This window comes from Mustela erminea, chromosome 16, assembly GCF_009829155.1.
Source record: "Mustela erminea isolate mMusErm1 chromosome 16, mMusErm1.Pri, whole genome shotgun sequence".
Taxonomy (NCBI): domain Eukaryota; kingdom Metazoa; phylum Chordata; class Mammalia; order Carnivora; family Mustelidae; genus Mustela; species Mustela erminea.
In genome coordinates, this window is record NC_045629.1 from 74635480 (window position 1) to 74653243 (window position 17764).

The window sequence follows — 17764 nt, forward strand, 5'->3', positions numbered from 1 at the left end:
CCTGTGCTGTGGATCAGACCAAAGCTTGATGGCCCACACGAAGTTTCCCCTGTCTTTGGGGTGTCAGAGCCTGATGACCATCTCTGAGGCTGGACTCATTGCTGGGACATTTGCGGAGTCTCCAGCCAACCTGAACTCAGCCCCCCGCCCCCCTTTCCTGTGGTTCCAAGTCTCAACACGCTCTGAGATTGACTTTGTTTAAATGTCTTCAGAAGCCTGCACTGAATAAGCCTGGAGGGTTTCTCTGCGTCTGAGGAGGTAATAATGAAGCCTGGTGTTTGGGAGGCTTTATATTTGACAAAGGCTTTCACTTGTACCCTCTTCTCACTCCATTGGGACCTTGAGTATTTCTTTGATACATGGATAGTTTCTGAGACCAAAGGCCATTCCAAACATGGCTCAGTGTTCAAGCCCTGGTCCCCACCCCTGTGCTTTGGGCTTCTCTGGATACGATAGTCTCTCTTCTACTGGGCCCGGGTGGGCGGTGCTCTTACCTGAGATACACCAGGTCGGTATTTTCTTCACAGCATTTCCCCTGAGCTAAATTTCTTCTAAGTGGCCACCTGTTAAGAGTCAAGAGTTTAGAGAATGGTTGGGATTTCATACTCTTCCTTCCACTACTTCCATTACTTCCAACACAGAACTTACCAGAATAGCTCAGGGTTTGCAAAGGTGGACTTAGAGAAGTGTTGATTTTTATGGAACAGATAATGCGTCTCACTACATTTCGTTTTCCTTTGCATAGTAGACACAGGAAGAATCCTTTCCCTAACGTCCCCTATAGTGAGTGGAGCCAGTGACTGAGCTCCCCTGACAGAGCAAGAATGTGCCCCTTCCAGCTGGGCGCCTAGGACCTTCTGAGCCATGCCCCTGCCTTCCTGTCTTCTCTTCAGCTGGCTGGATGTCGAGGATCAAGCAGAGTGCTCTACGTCCCCGGGAACAGGAGGTTAAGTCCTGAAATCATGGCATGGAGGCACCCCTCCTACCACCACCACACGTCCAATGTGTGATGGATGTGAATGAGAGAAATCCGTGTTTTAGCCACTAAAGTGGGAGTTTTTTTTGATAGCAAAATGTTGACGGATCGATAGAATTCTGATCCTAGTCTGGCAACTAACTGCATGACCTAGGGAAGATCCTTTAATTTTCTGAGCTCTCTTGTCTGCCCAAAGCCTTCCTGGGAGTCTTAGTGGTCAGGGGAGAAGAGCACAGGGTGTAGTCTTCTCAGGAGAGGGTATAGCCTGCCTGCAGCTGCTTCCCTACTCATGACTTTGTCTCTGTTTCTCCAACAGGTCTCATGGGCTTGATCCCACTTCTGGGCCTTTCTGAGTCTTTCTGACTCCTTCACTTTTTGCCAGGATGCTCCGTTCCCACCGATTAAAGTGAATCTTCAACATGAAGCCCTCGAAAACGTCTTTCTTGTGGATTCCAGCTCAACAGTCTCCCTGACCCCCAATTATTTTTCCCCACTGTTCTACCAGATTTTCCTTATTGTCTCTACCCCTACCTGGAGGTAGGTCATTATAAGAATATGATACATTATCCCCACCCTGAATGCTAACTCTATGAGGGTAAGACTTATGCCAGGATTTCTCTGGAGCTTAGGAAAGCAGAGGAACATTGTAGGTGCTCAATATATGCTGGTTGAAGGGATGTACAAAGTACTGTGTGGAATACATGAATTCATTATGGAAAGAGTTGGGCATTGGGCCCTTCACACTGCAGGAGCTCAATAAAAGACAGGTGTGTCAAATGTCTAATTACAAGTCCCTCTTTTCACACTCAGCTGTGAACCTCTCAATGTCAGGGACTGAGCCCTATTTATCTGTGTTCCCAAAGAACCTTGTACATAAGAGGTGGTCAGTAAAGTTCTGTGATGGAAGAGAAACTCAACTCCTATCTTCAGTTTAGTGTAGCCAAAGACTAATGAAACCATCCTTGTTTTAAAAAAAATTAAACCTTTTTATTAGTATATTTATTTTATATATAAAAGAAATACAAAAAAAGAAACACAAACAAAATGCTTTCATGGCAAATCAGACTTGTCGGTGCCTTCGGCTTGGGCTCCAGGCTCTGGCCCGCTGGGTGTCAACAAAGTCCGCCGGTTGTAATGACCCTTGATAATCCCCGTGTTGTTGTTCTCGTTGAGCAGCTGCTTCTGCCTTTGCCTGTTGAGAGACTGGACAAGGCCCAGGACGACTGCGGCCAAGGAGTACTGCCCGGGCAGTCTTCTCGGGGGCAAGATGAATGGATTGGGTTGGACTCTTCCCAGCAGAAAGTACGTTTTGATTTTTCCTTCCTGTTCACTGATGCCCTTCACATAGATCTCCCCTCGGTAGTCAAAGGCAAAGCCCTGGTCCTTCAGGATGAGATAGGTCTCCTCGGGGACTTGGATCCTGCCACTGACACCTGTGCTGTCCATTCGACTTGCCAGGTTCACGGTTTTGCCCCAAATGTCATACTGTGGTTTCTTAGCGCCAATAACGCCAGCTACCACGGAGCCATGGCTGATGCCTGCAGGTGACCAAAGGAATGAGAGATGAGAGAAGAGGGACATCTCTGAGATGGCTGCACCCCTGCCTGGGACAGTGACCAGTGAGCGGGTTGTCCCTGCGGATACATTGTAGGGCCCAGATCCTGCTTCAGTCACTCATTACATATATGGCCAGTGTCCATTCTTTAGCCTATGTGGACCTCACTTTTCCCATCCACAATGTAGAAGATGAATTGAGATTATGGAAGTAAGGCCTTAGCATGGTGCCTGACAACCAAGGAGGACTCAAGAAGAAACTGATATTATTCTCATGTGGACAATGACTTATTTCAGCTGCTGGGACAGACAGAGCACTGGACCATGAGTCAGGATGTTGGGTGTCCTCCAGCCTCTGCTACTACAGAGCTCTGAGAGCTTGGGTAGGCATTCTCCTTCTCTGTCTGCTTTCATCCCCTTGGTTCATCCCCTTGGTTCATTCCCTTGGTTCATTCCTTTGGTTCCCTTGGTTCCCTTGGTTCATGGCAAAAGCCTCCCAACCGGCTTCCCCATATCCTGTCTTGTCTTCCTGCAGACCGTCCTCCATACCACTGCTGAAGGGCATCTGACCAAGCTCCAGCCAACTTCAACACCTGCCATGGCTCCTTTGGCCTGTAGGATGATGCCCATGCACCTTGGAATCACAGTCAAGGGCCTCTTGAATCTGGCTCCTTCACTACCACTCTCCCCTTCACTTTCACCTTCTCACCCTTCACCTTGCCTTGTACCCACCCCAAAGTGCTGGAGTTGCACTCACCTGCCAGCCTTCAACGCACCTCCGTGCCTTTGTCCCTGCTCATCTCCTGGCTTGGACTGTCATGTCTGCCCAATCCCATGGTTAATTTGGCAAATGTCTTTGAAGACAGTTTCAATGACTCCTCTTTTATGCAACATGGGCTTCTTCTAGGAATGATAGCATTTCACTAATCATGTTGGTGGGCATGTCTGTCTCCTGCTAGTAGACTTAGAATTTCTCATGTATTCTACCAAACTGACTAGACACCTGCTCAGGACCAACACTATTTCAGGCATGGGGGATATGATGGAAAGGAAAAGAGACATAGCCCTAGCCCTCATGGAGCTTACCTTCTAATGGGGAGAGACAGAAACAAACAAACAAAAAAGTAATTTATCAATGAATCATAAAGGCTGTAAAGAAAAACCAGTTGGGTTAGAGGGAGAAAGATGGGAGGGGACATTCTGGGAAAGGGTAGTGAGGAAAGGCCTTTCTGAGTGGAAATCTGAAGACAGTGACAGGAGAAGCCATGCAGATATCTGGGTTAGATCATTCCAGGCAGAGGGAAGAGAAAACCCCTCCCTGCCCTACACAAAATCAGATAGAAGTGACTAAGAAATTGGGGATGCAGACCTTTTGGACCACATGGGAACTACAGTGATGGAGATCTTTCTATGATTTGCAGACCACGTTACAGGCATTACCCTGTCTGATTCCACGTTACTACTATGTGGGGGGGTGATGGGTGGGGGTAAATAATATCATGCCCAGCTTTCACACGAGGAAACTGACATTCAGAGGGTTCGAATGGCTTGCCCAATGTTGTAGAACCAGTCTCAGTGGACCCCAAACACAAACTGAGATGCCCAGGGAAGCTAGGAAAATGATCTTCTAACCCCTGAACGATGCCAGAACTCTGAATTTCACACCAAGAGTCAGCCCTGACCCCAGCGACATCTCCTGCTTTGTTCAAGGTTGATGTTCTGCTTTTTTAGTCCTTGTTCAAGTGTGTAGTCAATGATTTCAGAAAGGACACGTAGGGTCGATGGAACATGTGGGAACAAGCCCTGAGCATTCCAGCCATAGATCCAAAACATAAAACAGAACTTCTTTTTATTTTGGTGAACAAAGGTACGTGGCATTTGGTTGCTCTGACAAGTCAGATATTGGCATTTCTTGACCCTTGTTTCTTGAAAGCTACTCAGGGAAAGCTAAGTCAGTCGATGGTATGCTGGCCAGAGGACATCTAAAATCTGAACACTACAGCAAAGGCTGTGTTCGCCTGGAGCCTGGCAGCCAGAATGTCATTGATCTGTCCGGACGTCTTGGAGCCCTTTCCCGAGTGGCCATTTGGCTGTGTGATCATAAGCTATTACTCTCCTTCTCCGGGCCTGAATTGACCCACTATGAAATGAGGATATGGACTAGAGCAGGGGTGTTTACACTGTGCTGCTGGAGGAGGCCTTCTAGAATCAGCAGGGATGCTCAAGACATTGATGAGTTATATACATCATAAAGGGCCCTTAGTCACATTGCTATGATTTCCATTGCACTGTTGCATTACTCCTGGATGTCTCTAAGCTCAAGGAAGTGTGAGCTGTGTGACCATGGGAAGAGCTGAAAGGTTTTCTGTCTGTCCCTGAGCAATACAGCATCTGACAGACTTAGGAGTCAAATCCTGCTTTTGTTTTAGGGCATTATCCAGAAGAACTGGGGAGCAGCACACTGACCAACACCATCAGATGACATGAAGTCATAATGAAAGGACAGATGACTCATCTCTCTCCCTCAGCAGGGTCTTGTGTGGGTAGTGTACTGCACAAGTAACTTGGAGGAAAGGTAACTTGTAGTGTTTGCTGTGTATTTCTGCACACAGGCCAGCATTGTTCCCTGGCTTCTGGCACCGTGAGTGACAAGAAGGCCAGCCTGGCCTGAGCTGATGCTGTCCTTGTCCTTGGCAAGGTCACATCGAGTCTGCTGCATTTTGCAGGAGAAAGCTACCCATGGCCCAGGGCATGGGAGGTTCTGATGGAGCCAGGCCAGCCAGCTTTACGGGATCCCACTCACCACACCTCCAGTGGCTACTCACCAATCCGGAGTTCGAAATTGTTGAAGGAATGTTTGTTGATCTCCTGTATGCTCTCAGTCAGGGCGAGGGAGAAGTCAGCCAGGGCGCACAAATGTCCCCACTTGTCTTCACATTGCTGGAGCAGAGGGGAGAGAAGAATTCATTCGCTGTGGCAAACATGAATCTTTCTGTAGCAGGGGCCTGTCCTATGTCCTAACCCATCTGTGTGCCCCTGAGATGGAGATAACGAGGTATGTGAGCCTCTGTACACTCGAGTCAGCAGCATCCCCGAGACGCAGGATGACGGGAGATTTGCTGAAGCGAGAATAATATGCATGGCTCATCATACTCCTTTCCCCACCTCTACACTTGTTGGGTTAACATGCCATGCATTCCTGAGTACACTTACAGGTGTGTGTGTGTATGTGAGAGAGAGAGAGAGAGAAAGAGAGAGAGAGAGAGAGTGTGTGTGTGTGTGTGTGTGTGTGTGTGTGTGTGTAAGTGCTAGGAAATCTGTATATTTCCTTTGAAGCACTCACACCATCTGTTTAAGGGATGTTTCATATAGACCTTTGCTCAAAGAACTCCTGAGGGAAGATGAGAGTAAGCTTCAGGGCCTCTCTGAACCTCAATCTCCTCATCTATAAAATGGGGATTTGCACACGTGCCCTGACTGCTTCCCAGGGATTGCATGAGATTGCATATTTGAAAGCACTTTGTGCTCCTCCAGAGCAGAGCAGAGCAGAGCAGAGCAAAGCAGATCAAATAATTTCTGTGGTGGGCCAGGTAGTAATATTTTAGGCTTTGTCATGGTTGCTCAACGCCGCCATTTTAGCTTCAAAGGAGCCAAAGATAAACACTATGTATATATGGGTATGCTGTGCTTCAATAAAGTTTTATTGACAAAAACAAATGGTGGGTCAGATCTGGCATGCAGACTGTACTTTGTGGACCCTGCTATACAGCTCCACACATGTGCATCCAGTGACTAGTGTGTGTGTCTTCCCAGGTAAGTGCTCATGGAATGCTTCTAGGTTTTTAGTTGGAAAGCAAGCGAAGGAAGGATGAGAAGAAGAAATGAGGAATCCTTCTTCCTAGTAACGTAGACTACTATCCATGTAGGCTTTTGCATGGGAGCATGATACAGTCTCAGGTCTCATCTACTAAGGTTGGAAGGTAGATACTAGTGTTCCTACTTGACACTGGTGCCTGGCCCATAGTCAGCCCTCAACAGAGTGGGAGATATTACTAATATTCTTACATACCGTAAGAATAAGAAAACAGGCTGGCATCAGTGGTTTGGTAATACCCATGACTAACTCATACCCAGGGTAATTTCGTGGCCCTGATTTTGTTCATCAAGTCAACAACAAGGCTCAGAATGGAGCCTAGAGGTTTCTCAGTCATAAAGAAGCATTGTTTCATCCAGTAGACCCCACTGCCCGTGGGAACAAATGTACGTCACACAACTAGAATATCCCGTTCATCAGAGTCTCTCCCCACCAGCCCGCATGCAGGCTGGTGATGGTGGCCTCACTGCCTTCACCGGCATGACCATAGTGAAGCATCTGCCATGCAGTGTGGCTGAGAGCAAGGAGCTTCTTTACCTGTTTTTCGGGGGATAGGCCTGACACAGCCATGTAGGTGCTGCCAATGGTCTTAATCTTTTCAATGTCTTGGAACCGGTCTTCACCGAGGAGCTAAAATAGATCCAGGCAATGATGTTAGTCCTGGTGTTTATTCTTCCAGAAGATGCGGGTACTTTCCTGAAACAGGCCCCTGGCTCACAATGAGGACTACCTGTGTCTGGTTATCATCCTTGAGACAGCTAATTTTCTCTCTGAGAAGCATGCCTTAAGGCAGTCAACATATGTTTACTGAGCACCTGCTAAGTGCCAGGTGTCATGATGGGTGTGCCCAGATACTCTTTAAGGAGTAGATCTGTTTCAGTGAATCTTCAAAATATGTGGTTATTTTATTGGTTCAAAAAAGAAATCACAAATGTTCCCCGATCCACCAACAAATCTTTTTGGCTATACCTTCAACATGTATTTGGAATCTTAACACTTGTCAGCATACTGGTCTGAGCCATTGTTGGCTTATACCTGGTTGTTGTACCACCATGACCTACCTGCTCCCTCCCTCCCCCCCACACTCCCATGCCAGCAGCCCGAGTGATCCCATTCATAGCAAGTCAGATCATGTCCCCGGTCCATGCAAAACCCTCCTGTGGTTTCCCATTCTACTCCCCTCAACAGATGTCCATGTCCTAATCCTTGGAACCTGAGGATATGTTACCTTTCATGGCAGAAAGGACTTTGTAGATGAGATGAACTTAATGATTCTGAGATAAGGAGATTCCCTAGATTAGCTGGGTGTGCCCCAAGTAATCACAAGCATCCTTATAAGCGAAAGGAGGAGGGAGGAAAGTTAGAGAAAGCAATGTGGGGGCAGAAGCAGAAGTCAGAGGTGTGACTACCGGCTCTACAGATGGAGGAAGGAGCCACAAGGCAAGGAACGCAGGTGGCCTTTAGAAGCTGTAATGATATGGATTCTCCCTTGAGGCTCCAGAAGGAACACAGCCCCGATGACACCTTGATTTAACCTGTGAGATCCATTTTGGACTTCTGACTTCTAAACTGTAACATAATAAATTTCTGTTGTTTCAAGTCACTAAATTGGTGGCGATTTGTTATAGCAACGGTAATGACTAATACAGCAACTATCCATTGAGCTTCTGCGAAATCTCATGAACAAGATGGGAGGTCCCAGCCATCCATCAGAGGGCTGACAGCCCAGGCAGGGGCGGGGACCACATGTTAAAGAAATAATTGCACAAAATGTGCCCTAGTTCAATTCTAGTACAGTACATGGTGGAAATATACCGGTGTAGGAACGGGGAGAATGGAGCATTTTGATAACATCTGGAGGCCTCCCTGAGCAAAAGATCTCTAGCTTCACTTTTAAGAGTGAGGAAGGAAGGGTCTTTTAGTGTGTGTGCGTGGTTTTGTATGCTGGGAGACTGGAGCCTGGAAAGGATTGGAAGGAGCGTCGGGAAAGAGGGGACAACACAAATGGTGGCTGGAGGTTGGGGAAAATGCACAGTAGGTTCAAAGAAGCAGGAAGAGGGCTGTGGTTATTTTTCCCATCTTAAGAAAAGTCCTGGTGGACACCACATTTCTTTTGCTATAAAAATACTCAAAGAGTTGTCTCTCCTCACTGCCTCCAACTTCTTCCCTGTTCTTTTCTAAATCCACTCTAGACTGGTATCCTGAGTCCCCCCTTGACAGTGACATTACTCTTGTCTGGACAACTTTTCCAATTGGCTGACCACTGGCCTCACCCTGTTTGGCTCACTGGCAGGATCTGACAATGGGCTGTGACACCTTTCCCAAACACATGGTTTCTGTCCACTCATGGCTTTTCTTCCATGTCACTGGCAATTCCTCAGTCCCCTTTGCTAGTTCCTTCTTATTTTCCTTAACTCATGGTATTGGTGGCCCCAAGGCTCAGGCCTCATACCTCTTCTCTTTTCCATTTTAACTTACCTGGGGTGCCTGGGTGGCTCAGTCAGTTAAGTGATCAACTCTTGATTTCTGCTCAGATCACGATCTAAGAGTCATGGGATCGAGACCTGTGTCCTGCTTGCTCATGTTCAGTGGGGAGTCTGATTAAGATTCTCTCTCTCCCTCTCCCTCTATTACATAAATTAAAAAAAAAAAACCTTAAAAAAAATAACTTACTCCCTTGTGATCTCTTTGCTGAAGATTCCTAAATGTATGTGTTTTCCCTTGACCATCAGACTCTTTCTACACAAAGTTGCTCAGTGACATCCCCATCACCGGCCTCAGAGGCATCACTAGCCTGCCATTCCCAAAAAGATACCTTTGGTTCTCTACCCACCCACCATCTTGAGTAACGGTGTCTCCACTTTTCCAACTGTTCTGGATAAAAACATCGTAACTGTAAGGGCCTACTTAGCCAGGGTGCCATTTTGTGTTTATACAGTGAGCTTAGATTGACCCTGCCCCTCCCAGAGGAACATACTTGCGAAGCCCAGATACAAGGGTGGGTCAGGCCAGGTGGAGACATCCAATCAGTGAGGCACGCATATATCTACTAAGGTAAATTGAAATTCAATTGGCCACCCGTGTGTGACCTAGCATGACTATGCAGTTTTCTCTGTGTGTTTCTGACCTAGCATGACTGTGCAGTTTTCTCTGTGTGTTTCTGACCTAGCATGACTGTGCAGTTTTCTCTGTGTATTGAACTCTCATTGGCCACCTGTGTATAACCCGGCTCAACCACCTCTATAAAAGTTAGTGTGTGAGGCTGGGAGGGGTCACCTCTTTGTAAGAGACGGCCCCAACCAGTCAGTTTGATTCTCCATGCTTGGTGCGAAATAAAGCTTTGCTTGACCTTCACTTTGTATCAGTCTTGTTCCTTTGATTACGGACCCAACAATAACCCACACCCAACCCTTCGGGAAATCCTTAGCTCACCTTCAAAGATATCCAGGTTCTGTTTCTCACTACGGGCCCCAAACAGGTCACACATCCATGAAGCCAGCCCTGGGTGGAGGATGTAGGTTCAAAACTCAAACCTCCCTGGCTCCCAGGGCTAAGCTCTAACCTCTGATTCCCCTATGTTGGTAGGGGTTTAGATACAACTTTTGGTTTTCCAACTCTCTGTCTCCCTTTAAGCCTATAATATGCTCAGGGGCTCATGCCACAGGTGGGTCAGACAAAGAAGATGAGATGGGTTTTCTACACACGACTTGCTAAGGGATCCTCTCAAAATTAATCTGGAACTAAGAAAATGTGAAAAATTCCAGCTGGAGAGAAATTCTTCTGGGAAACAAGGGAAACACTGCAGGTACTTTTGTGATTTGGTTTGGGGTGTGTGCCTGTATATGCATGTGTGTGTGTGTGTGTGTGTGTGTTTATAGCCTGATTCACAGATGAAGCATGCTTTGTTTATTATTTTTGTTTCTTGAGCTAACGTGAAGCCACTGTTCTGCCCTGGTGAAGGTTCCACCAACCACACCCAGGAAGGGAAGTGGCTGGAGCAGCCTGCACGTCCTTAGCCTGGGATCATGTCTGACATTTGCCCTTGCACACAACCAAGCAGGTTTGGTCTCTTAGCAGCCCTGTGGCTGTTAAAATATTATCTTGGGGGATCTTGGCATATCTTCCGTTGTCCCTCTCCCTCCCTCTGCCTCCTTATAATTGCCTTTCCCCAGCTTCCTAGAGGGAAGGGAGCTCTTCTTTCCTCTTGTCTTGGAATGACTTGGCCACGGGCCAATTTCAGGCTCAAACAAAGCTGCCTCCTCCTCAGAAGTCAATCACAAGGCAGCAAGAGGCTTCATTATTTCAACGAATGTCCCTGCAGCAAATGTATCTGCCATATAGCTAAAAGCATCTGGGGACATAACATGGTTTCTAATCAACCCCTTTAATTAATTCACTCATCCGCATGGAGCACTGAGATGTGGGAGCACACTTTGGCCTTCAACAAGCAGGGGCCATGGGACAAGGAGGCCCAGCATGGGGTTATTTCAAACCCAGTCCTGGAGCATGCAGTCCATGAAATGTTCTGCTTTCCTCTGAGCCAAGAAAGAGTGTCTCAAGCTCTCAGATTCCCGTGGTACTTTTATCAGCAAGAAGAGCAGCATCATTACTAAAGTCAGCACCAGGGCATCTGGCTGCAGCTTCACCAGGGCAGAACGTGGAGGTCTCTCTTGACACAAAGGAAGAAGGCATGTCTGGGTGTCCTGAGGACTCATGTGGGGAAAGCTGAGTGCTTAGGGTTGGCAGGCCAGGGAACTTGCCTGCTGACTGCATGCTCTTCCCTCTTCCTCTGCCCCTTCCCTTTTAATTCTTCCCATTTCCTCCCCTTCTTTCCTTTTAAAAATTTTTTAAATTTAAAATTTAATTAGTTAACAAATACTGTATTATAATTAGTTAACATATATTGCATTAATGTATACTGTGATTCATTAGTTGCATATAACACCCAGTGCTCATTATATCACACGCCTCCTTCATTCTCCTCACCCCGTTACCAATGCTCCCACCCACCTCCCCTCCAGGAACCTGCTTGTTTCCTAGAGTGAACAGTCTCTATGATTTGTCCCCTTCTCTGATTTGGTCTTATTTTATTTTTCCTTCCCTTCCTCTATGTTCGTCTGTTTTGTTTTTTAAATTCCACATATGAATGGTCACAAGGTATTTGTTGTTCTCTGACATACTTCACTTAGTATTATGCTAAGTTTCATCTATATCCTTGCAAATGGCAAGAGTCCATCCTTTAAAGTAATATCCCATTGTGCATGTGTGTGTATATATGTATATGTATATATGTGTGTATATATATACACATATATATGTATGTATATTCATCAGTCAATGGACATTTGGATTCTTTCCATAGTTTGGCTATTGTGGACATTGTTACTATAAACATCGGGTTGCAGGTGCCCCTTTGAATCACTCTGCTTGTATCTTTCGGATAAATACCGACTAGTGTAATTGCTGTGTCGTAGGGCAGATCTGTTTTTAGCTTTTGGTGGAAACTCCATATTGTCTTCCAGAATTGCTGTGCCGGTTTGCATTTCCCACTAGCAGTGGAAGAGGGTTCCCCTTTCTCCACACCCTCCCTACGTCCTCTTTTCGATTCTCCCTCTCATCTCTGCCCTCTTCTCTTCTCTCACTGCCCTCCAGTCCCTCCCTCTCTCCTCCTCCTGGTCTAAAACCCAGCTCCAGGACCAATCTTCCCCTCCCCTAGCCAATCCAACTTCCCTCTGTAAAAATCCACCTCTGCTACTAGGGGCACTGTCTTATTTTTCTAAGACATCAGGTGTCTACAAATTGGGGCACGGAGAAGGAAATTTAGTTCATATTTACTTATTACAATTTACAAACATGCTCTTGAGTACTTTTGGGAGATAAGGGACTATAGAGTTTAAAACAAAACTGCCCAATGGCTCAACCATCAGACAGTTAAAAAAAAATACAGCTATCTTATTATTATTTTTAAAATTTAAATATATGTTTTGGATTACATTAGTTTATCTTCACCTTGCTACTTTCCAGTTTGTTTATGTCCCCTATTAATTGATTGATTGATTGATTGATTGATTTATCCCTTTAACAAATACTTAGTAAGCATCTGTTATGAATATCTTCTATGTTCTAGGCACAGTGCTAGTCCATGAGGACTTAACAGGTTACATTAGAGTATGATTTCTACCTTTATGAGTGTATGGCCTGTCACAAAGAGATGGAATAAAGGTACTATTATCATGGAATCACCCTCCACTCTCCACAATGCAAGGCCTCTGTATGAGTACACTTAACCGCTGACTTTGCGAGTGAAGGTGATTCACTGGTCTCGTCCCTCACTAGACTGCGAGGCTATGGAAACCAGGAGTGACCGTGTCTTATTTATCTTGATTCCCACTTCCATCCCTAGAACAACTAAAATGATCACTGTTGCCTTTTTGACTACAGAACTAGAACCATGAATGCCAGTTAATGGTTAAAAACCAAAACAGTATGGTGGACCTGGGTTCAAATGTTGGCAGCACTACTTAGTGGTGGCAAAAGCATGGGCTCTCTTGGTGTCAGTGTTGCTTCTTTATAAAATGAAAGCTAATAATTCCTACCTTGTGGGTTTTGTTGAAGGAGAAGTAAAAACTGAATGCTATCTATTGAAATTGCTTTGCATTTGTGGCAACACATGGTAAACACCTATACTAATAAGGTGGGTTTCTTTCCCAGAACTTAGGGACTAGTGGGGGCTGCAGATCTGTGCACTGAAGGGTTTCAGGCTCCATGATGGAAAGTTTCAGAGTATAAGTTTTTCATGGAAATAGGAGTGACAACATTTACAAGGCTAGAAAGGAGATTAGAAGAGGTGTCAGCAGTAGAGAAGATATTTGAAAGGAGTGTTCAGTATTAGGTTTTCTGCTGGCTGTGATATTGAGGGAAACAGGACAGAGTATGGTAAGGATGGCATAATTTTGGAGTAGAAAGAGCAGAGTGTGGAATAGCCAGGTGGGCATAATGGCTTGTAACCAGCTGGTTGGTGAGAAGGGGGCCAGGTGGCATGCAGTGGGAGGAAAGGCCAGACAGTGTACAGGTTTAGCAAGTGCAAAGCCTCAGGTGACCTATGAGGAGCTGACAAACAGAGCCACTGACGGGCTTGAGGTTTCAAAGGGATGTGAAGAGATAGTCATGCTTTTGGTGATGGCTTAGGTAAGGTGCAGGAAGGGGCAGCTAGAGAATGCTGCAGTCGTCCAGGGAAGAAGTAAGATGGATAAGGAAAATGTGGTCCATATACACTATGGAGTATGATGCCTCCATCAGAAAGGATGAATACCCAACTTTTGTAGCAACATGGACGGGACTGGAAGAGATTATGCTGAGTGAAATAAGTCAAGCAGAGAGAGTCAATTATCATATGGTTTCACTTATTTGTGGAGCATAACAAATAACATGGAGGACATGGGGAGTTAGAGAGGAGAAGGGAGTTGGGGGAAATTGGAAGGGGAGGTGAACCATGAGAGACTATGGACTCTGAAAAACAATCTGAGGGTTTTGAAGGCACGGGGGGTGGGAGGTTGGGGTACCAGGTGGTGGGTATTATAGAGGGCACGGATTGCATGGAGCACTGGGTGTGGTGAAAAAATAATGAATACTGTTATGCTGAAAATAAATAAATTTAATTAAAAAAAAAAAAAGAAGTAAGATGGCCAAGAGCAAGAAGAGGGCAGTACTGATGCTGATGAAGAGACAGACCAAAGAACCATCAAGAAGGAACCCACAGAACTCAGTAGCTAAATGGAACATGGGGATCAAGGGAGCGGACATTGAATGAGTCACTAATGCTCTTCGTGCCCCATCCACATCTCCATCATGGGGTCATTCTCAAGAATGCCATGAGGCCTGGCTGCTGACAATGCACTGCTGCACCCTGTTTTGGAGAACTGCCTTGAGCCATTGAGAACCCTCTTGCTGGAAGTGTCTGGGAAGTGAGGCAACTTCCTCCACCAAGGGGCAGCCCACAGCCAATGGCTGACAAACATAGGTGTACACGTGGCCCCCTTGCCTCAGTGTGAAACAACCCTGTGGTGTCACTTATACTGCTGAGCTCCCCAGGGATCAGGCTAGGAGGCTAGACCTCTGCCGAATCCCATCTATGCATGGCCTCTTCCTTAGCATTTACTTGATGAATCACTTCCGTTCTCAGGCCTGGGCAAATGGATAGACAATGGTGCCCTACTTGAAGCTAGAAGATGGGGGTGGCAGAGGATCACTCCTGCCAAGTCTGTTCATGTAAATACAGTGCAGTATAAGTATATCCCCCTATGTCATGTGTTCTTTACACTCATGGAGCCTAAAAGGAGAAAGCACTATCTGGAACATGTGCATACTTGTATTTAGGTCTTTGACCAAATTTGAATTGATGGTTTTATCTCTGGCACTTAGAAGAGATGGAGAAATATCCCTATAAGTCCCAAGTCTGCGATGCCAGTGTCTGTGTAGCAGTGCCTTCCAATCAAGTGCTGGTTTTGCCATTTGATGGTGGTTTTCCATTGTGTTAGATCGCCCTGCCTCGCTGAGACTACTGATCTTGATTCCCCAGATGGAAAAACAATGGTGTTTATCTCACATGATACTTAAATTAGCTAATACATGTTTGTGTTCATCCTGCAGCCTGTGGTCCTGTGAGTACAAGCTATTGCCACAGCAAACGTGATGCTAGGACAACAGTGATGCCCACTGGGGACTATAGGTTTCTGAGGCTTTGATTTACCTCATCGAAGTCAGCAATGATTTCATTCAGCAGGCGCAGGCACTCCACTCCTTGGTTATTCATTTCAGTCTGAGAGTAAAAGTCTGCAAACCCCGGGATGGAGGCAAACATCACCCCGACGGCATCATAGGATTGAGAATACAGCTCCTGCATGGGGAGACACACAGAGGGAGCCAGAAACGGTCATCAGCGGTGAGGGTCTGTGGTGACGCTCCCCCATGAGCATGTGCACCTGCACCCATGTACAGGTGTCCACGGAGAGGACAGAGAATGAGACTCTGACACCGTCATGTCAACACGGTAGCCACATGTCCTGGGGCCATTGACAATTCATGGTCTCCAGCCAGGGCTGGGCCATGAGTTCTGATTGCAGATCCTTTGTCCTTGGTCTGTTTCTTCTCTGTTTTCCTAGCAATGAGTCTAAACCCTCACCATTGTCCCTAACTTCACTCCCCACTCGATTCCTTTCAAGAAATGATCTCATCTCTTACCTCTGTGGCAAAAACTAGGGCTCTTGGCAGTGACCCAGCTCTGTTCCAATACTCATACTTGTGCCTATGTTCATATGTATTTTCATTCCTTCTGCTTCCGTTGCAGACAGTGCATTCTCCTTCTGCTGAAGGTCAACGCTTCTACCGGATGTCTTGGCAGTTCCTGCTTCTAACTGCTTCAACAACTTCCTCCTGCAGTCATCTTTTTCTTTACTCCTTCTCTTCTTCCACCTCTTTCTCCTCTGCACCCCTCCCCTCTTCAAATATCCCCCATATGGAATACTATGATGGGCCCTGGAACCTGAACACCCCTGTGGCCACCCACCCATCTCTTCTTCTCTTTGTGCAAACTTCCCAAGCGAGTTCCCTCCATTGCCTCTCCCCACCCTGGCGATGTTCACTCACATGTCAGGCTGAGATGAAATGACTCTGGAGTGGGTTAAACTGCCAGCCAAAGTGGAAAAAAAATCACCACATGGGTATCGTTTCATGCCTTCTGTGCAGGCCAGTGGGGTCATCCCTCCCAAGACCACGAGTCTCTTGACTTTTTCCTTGTTTCAGTGATGCCGCCTATGTGTTCCTTATGTCTGGCTCCTTCAGAGATGCCTTTTTGGGGCTTACCTTCCATCTGAAATGTTGATGATGGCTGTGGTTCTGTCCTTGACCCACAGCCAGGTCCAGAGTTCACACACTTACCCGGGCCATCTCGTTTACTCTTAACCTTTCTCCGACATTCAGGTGGGGCAGCCTCTGAACTCCTGTCTTCAAGTCAGCTCCCACTCTTGGGATTCCAGCTGCTGGGCCCCAAGCTGGGTTGTCTTCATACTCCTCAAGCTATAAATGCCACACCCAAATGCTTCTCCTCTCCGCCTAAACCTGTCCCCTCATGCTCTCGGTGGGTGGCACCAGTGTCTCTGAGTCATCAAGGTTAGAGATGCGCAGAGATGCCTTGACACCTTCTTCTCCATCATGTCCAGATTTAGTAGATTGCCACCTTCTGCTGGCTTTCTTTTTGTCTCAGATATTTTTTCTGCCCCTCCTGCCCAATGACTACCCATCTTCCTCCCCACACTGGGTTCCTTGACTTGTCTTGTCCCATCCCAAAGCATGTTTCCCATGGTGGCCACAGTAATCGTTTAAAGACAGAATATTCTGTACCCCTGGGGATAAAAATATATGTTTATAAAAAATAAAAAATTAATTGAAAAAAAAAAAAAAAGAATATTGACCATGCCTCCTCCCATTCTTAAAACCTGCCAGTGGCCCACAACTGCCCTCAGGATGAAGCTCAAACACCATGCCCTAGCCTCCACCTTTCTCTTCAGCCTCATTGCCTGTGATTCCCTGCATCGGACCTCATGTTCCAGAAACAGCGAAGCACTGTACTCCCATGTACTCACCATAGTAGATCCTGCAGGTTTCCTGACTGATGGTTTCTATCCCCCAAGTCCAGCTGTGGGCTCTTGCGTAGCTTTGCATGGAGCTTTTCTCTGACCACTAGAGGGCACTCTGCCCCCGCGAGCCGCGGGCTCACCGCTCCAGGAAGTTAATGTCCCTGGGGAGCTGCTCTCAACCACTGACTGATGGCAATTGTCTTGTGGTCCTCCGCTCCTTCACTCCTTGGGCCAGGCAGCTGTGAGGTATGCTTTTGACTTGTCCCTGAATTCCCAGTGGGATTGAGCTGCAGTCGCCCACAGAGGAACCATGTCTGATAGTGCCGCATTTAGCCCTTCTCCTGCTTCTCACTGTCCTGCCTGTCCCGGCTTCCTGGAACCACCTCCTTTCACTCCTTTCACTCAAATCCTTGTCTCAAGGTCTGCTTTTGGAAGTGCGCACACACACACACACACACACACACACCTCACACTTGAATGCTTTGATTCCTACCGTCTGCCTCTTCATTTAGTGTGAATTCTGTGAGGCAAAGACCCCATGCCATTCATCATAGTGCCCTCTAATCACCCAGTTCATATTTTCTGGAGGCCTGCACTATCAGGCGTGCTGTCTCTTGCATCTGGTAAATGCTCTAACCTGTTGAAATTAATGCCTCCCTGGTCTTTGCAGGAAACAATAAAGTTAACCAAGTGCTTTCATATGAATTCAATGATTTAATTCTTGCA

General features: G+C 46.6%; 1 protein-coding gene across 3 annotated transcripts in view; it reads right to left on the reverse strand.

Annotated features, from left to right (window-relative positions):
* Positions 1-2016: 2016 nt before the first annotated feature.
* ADCY8 (adenylate cyclase 8) overlaps positions 2017-17764 on the reverse strand; it is a 226567-nt gene continuing 210819 nt past the window's right edge. For all 3 annotated transcript variants that reach the window (XM_032316633.1, XM_032316632.1, XM_032316631.1), the window contains 4 exons: positions 15154-15300; positions 6942-7034; positions 5356-5470; positions 2017-2514 (listed from right to left, as the gene is read on the reverse strand). In XM_032316633.1, the coding sequence (XP_032172524.1) occupies positions 2027-2514; positions 5356-5470; positions 6942-7034; positions 15154-15300 (843 nt within the window). In that variant the 3' untranslated portion in view covers positions 2017-2026. The remainder of the gene's footprint in view (positions 2515-5355; positions 5471-6941; positions 7035-15153; positions 15301-17764) is intronic.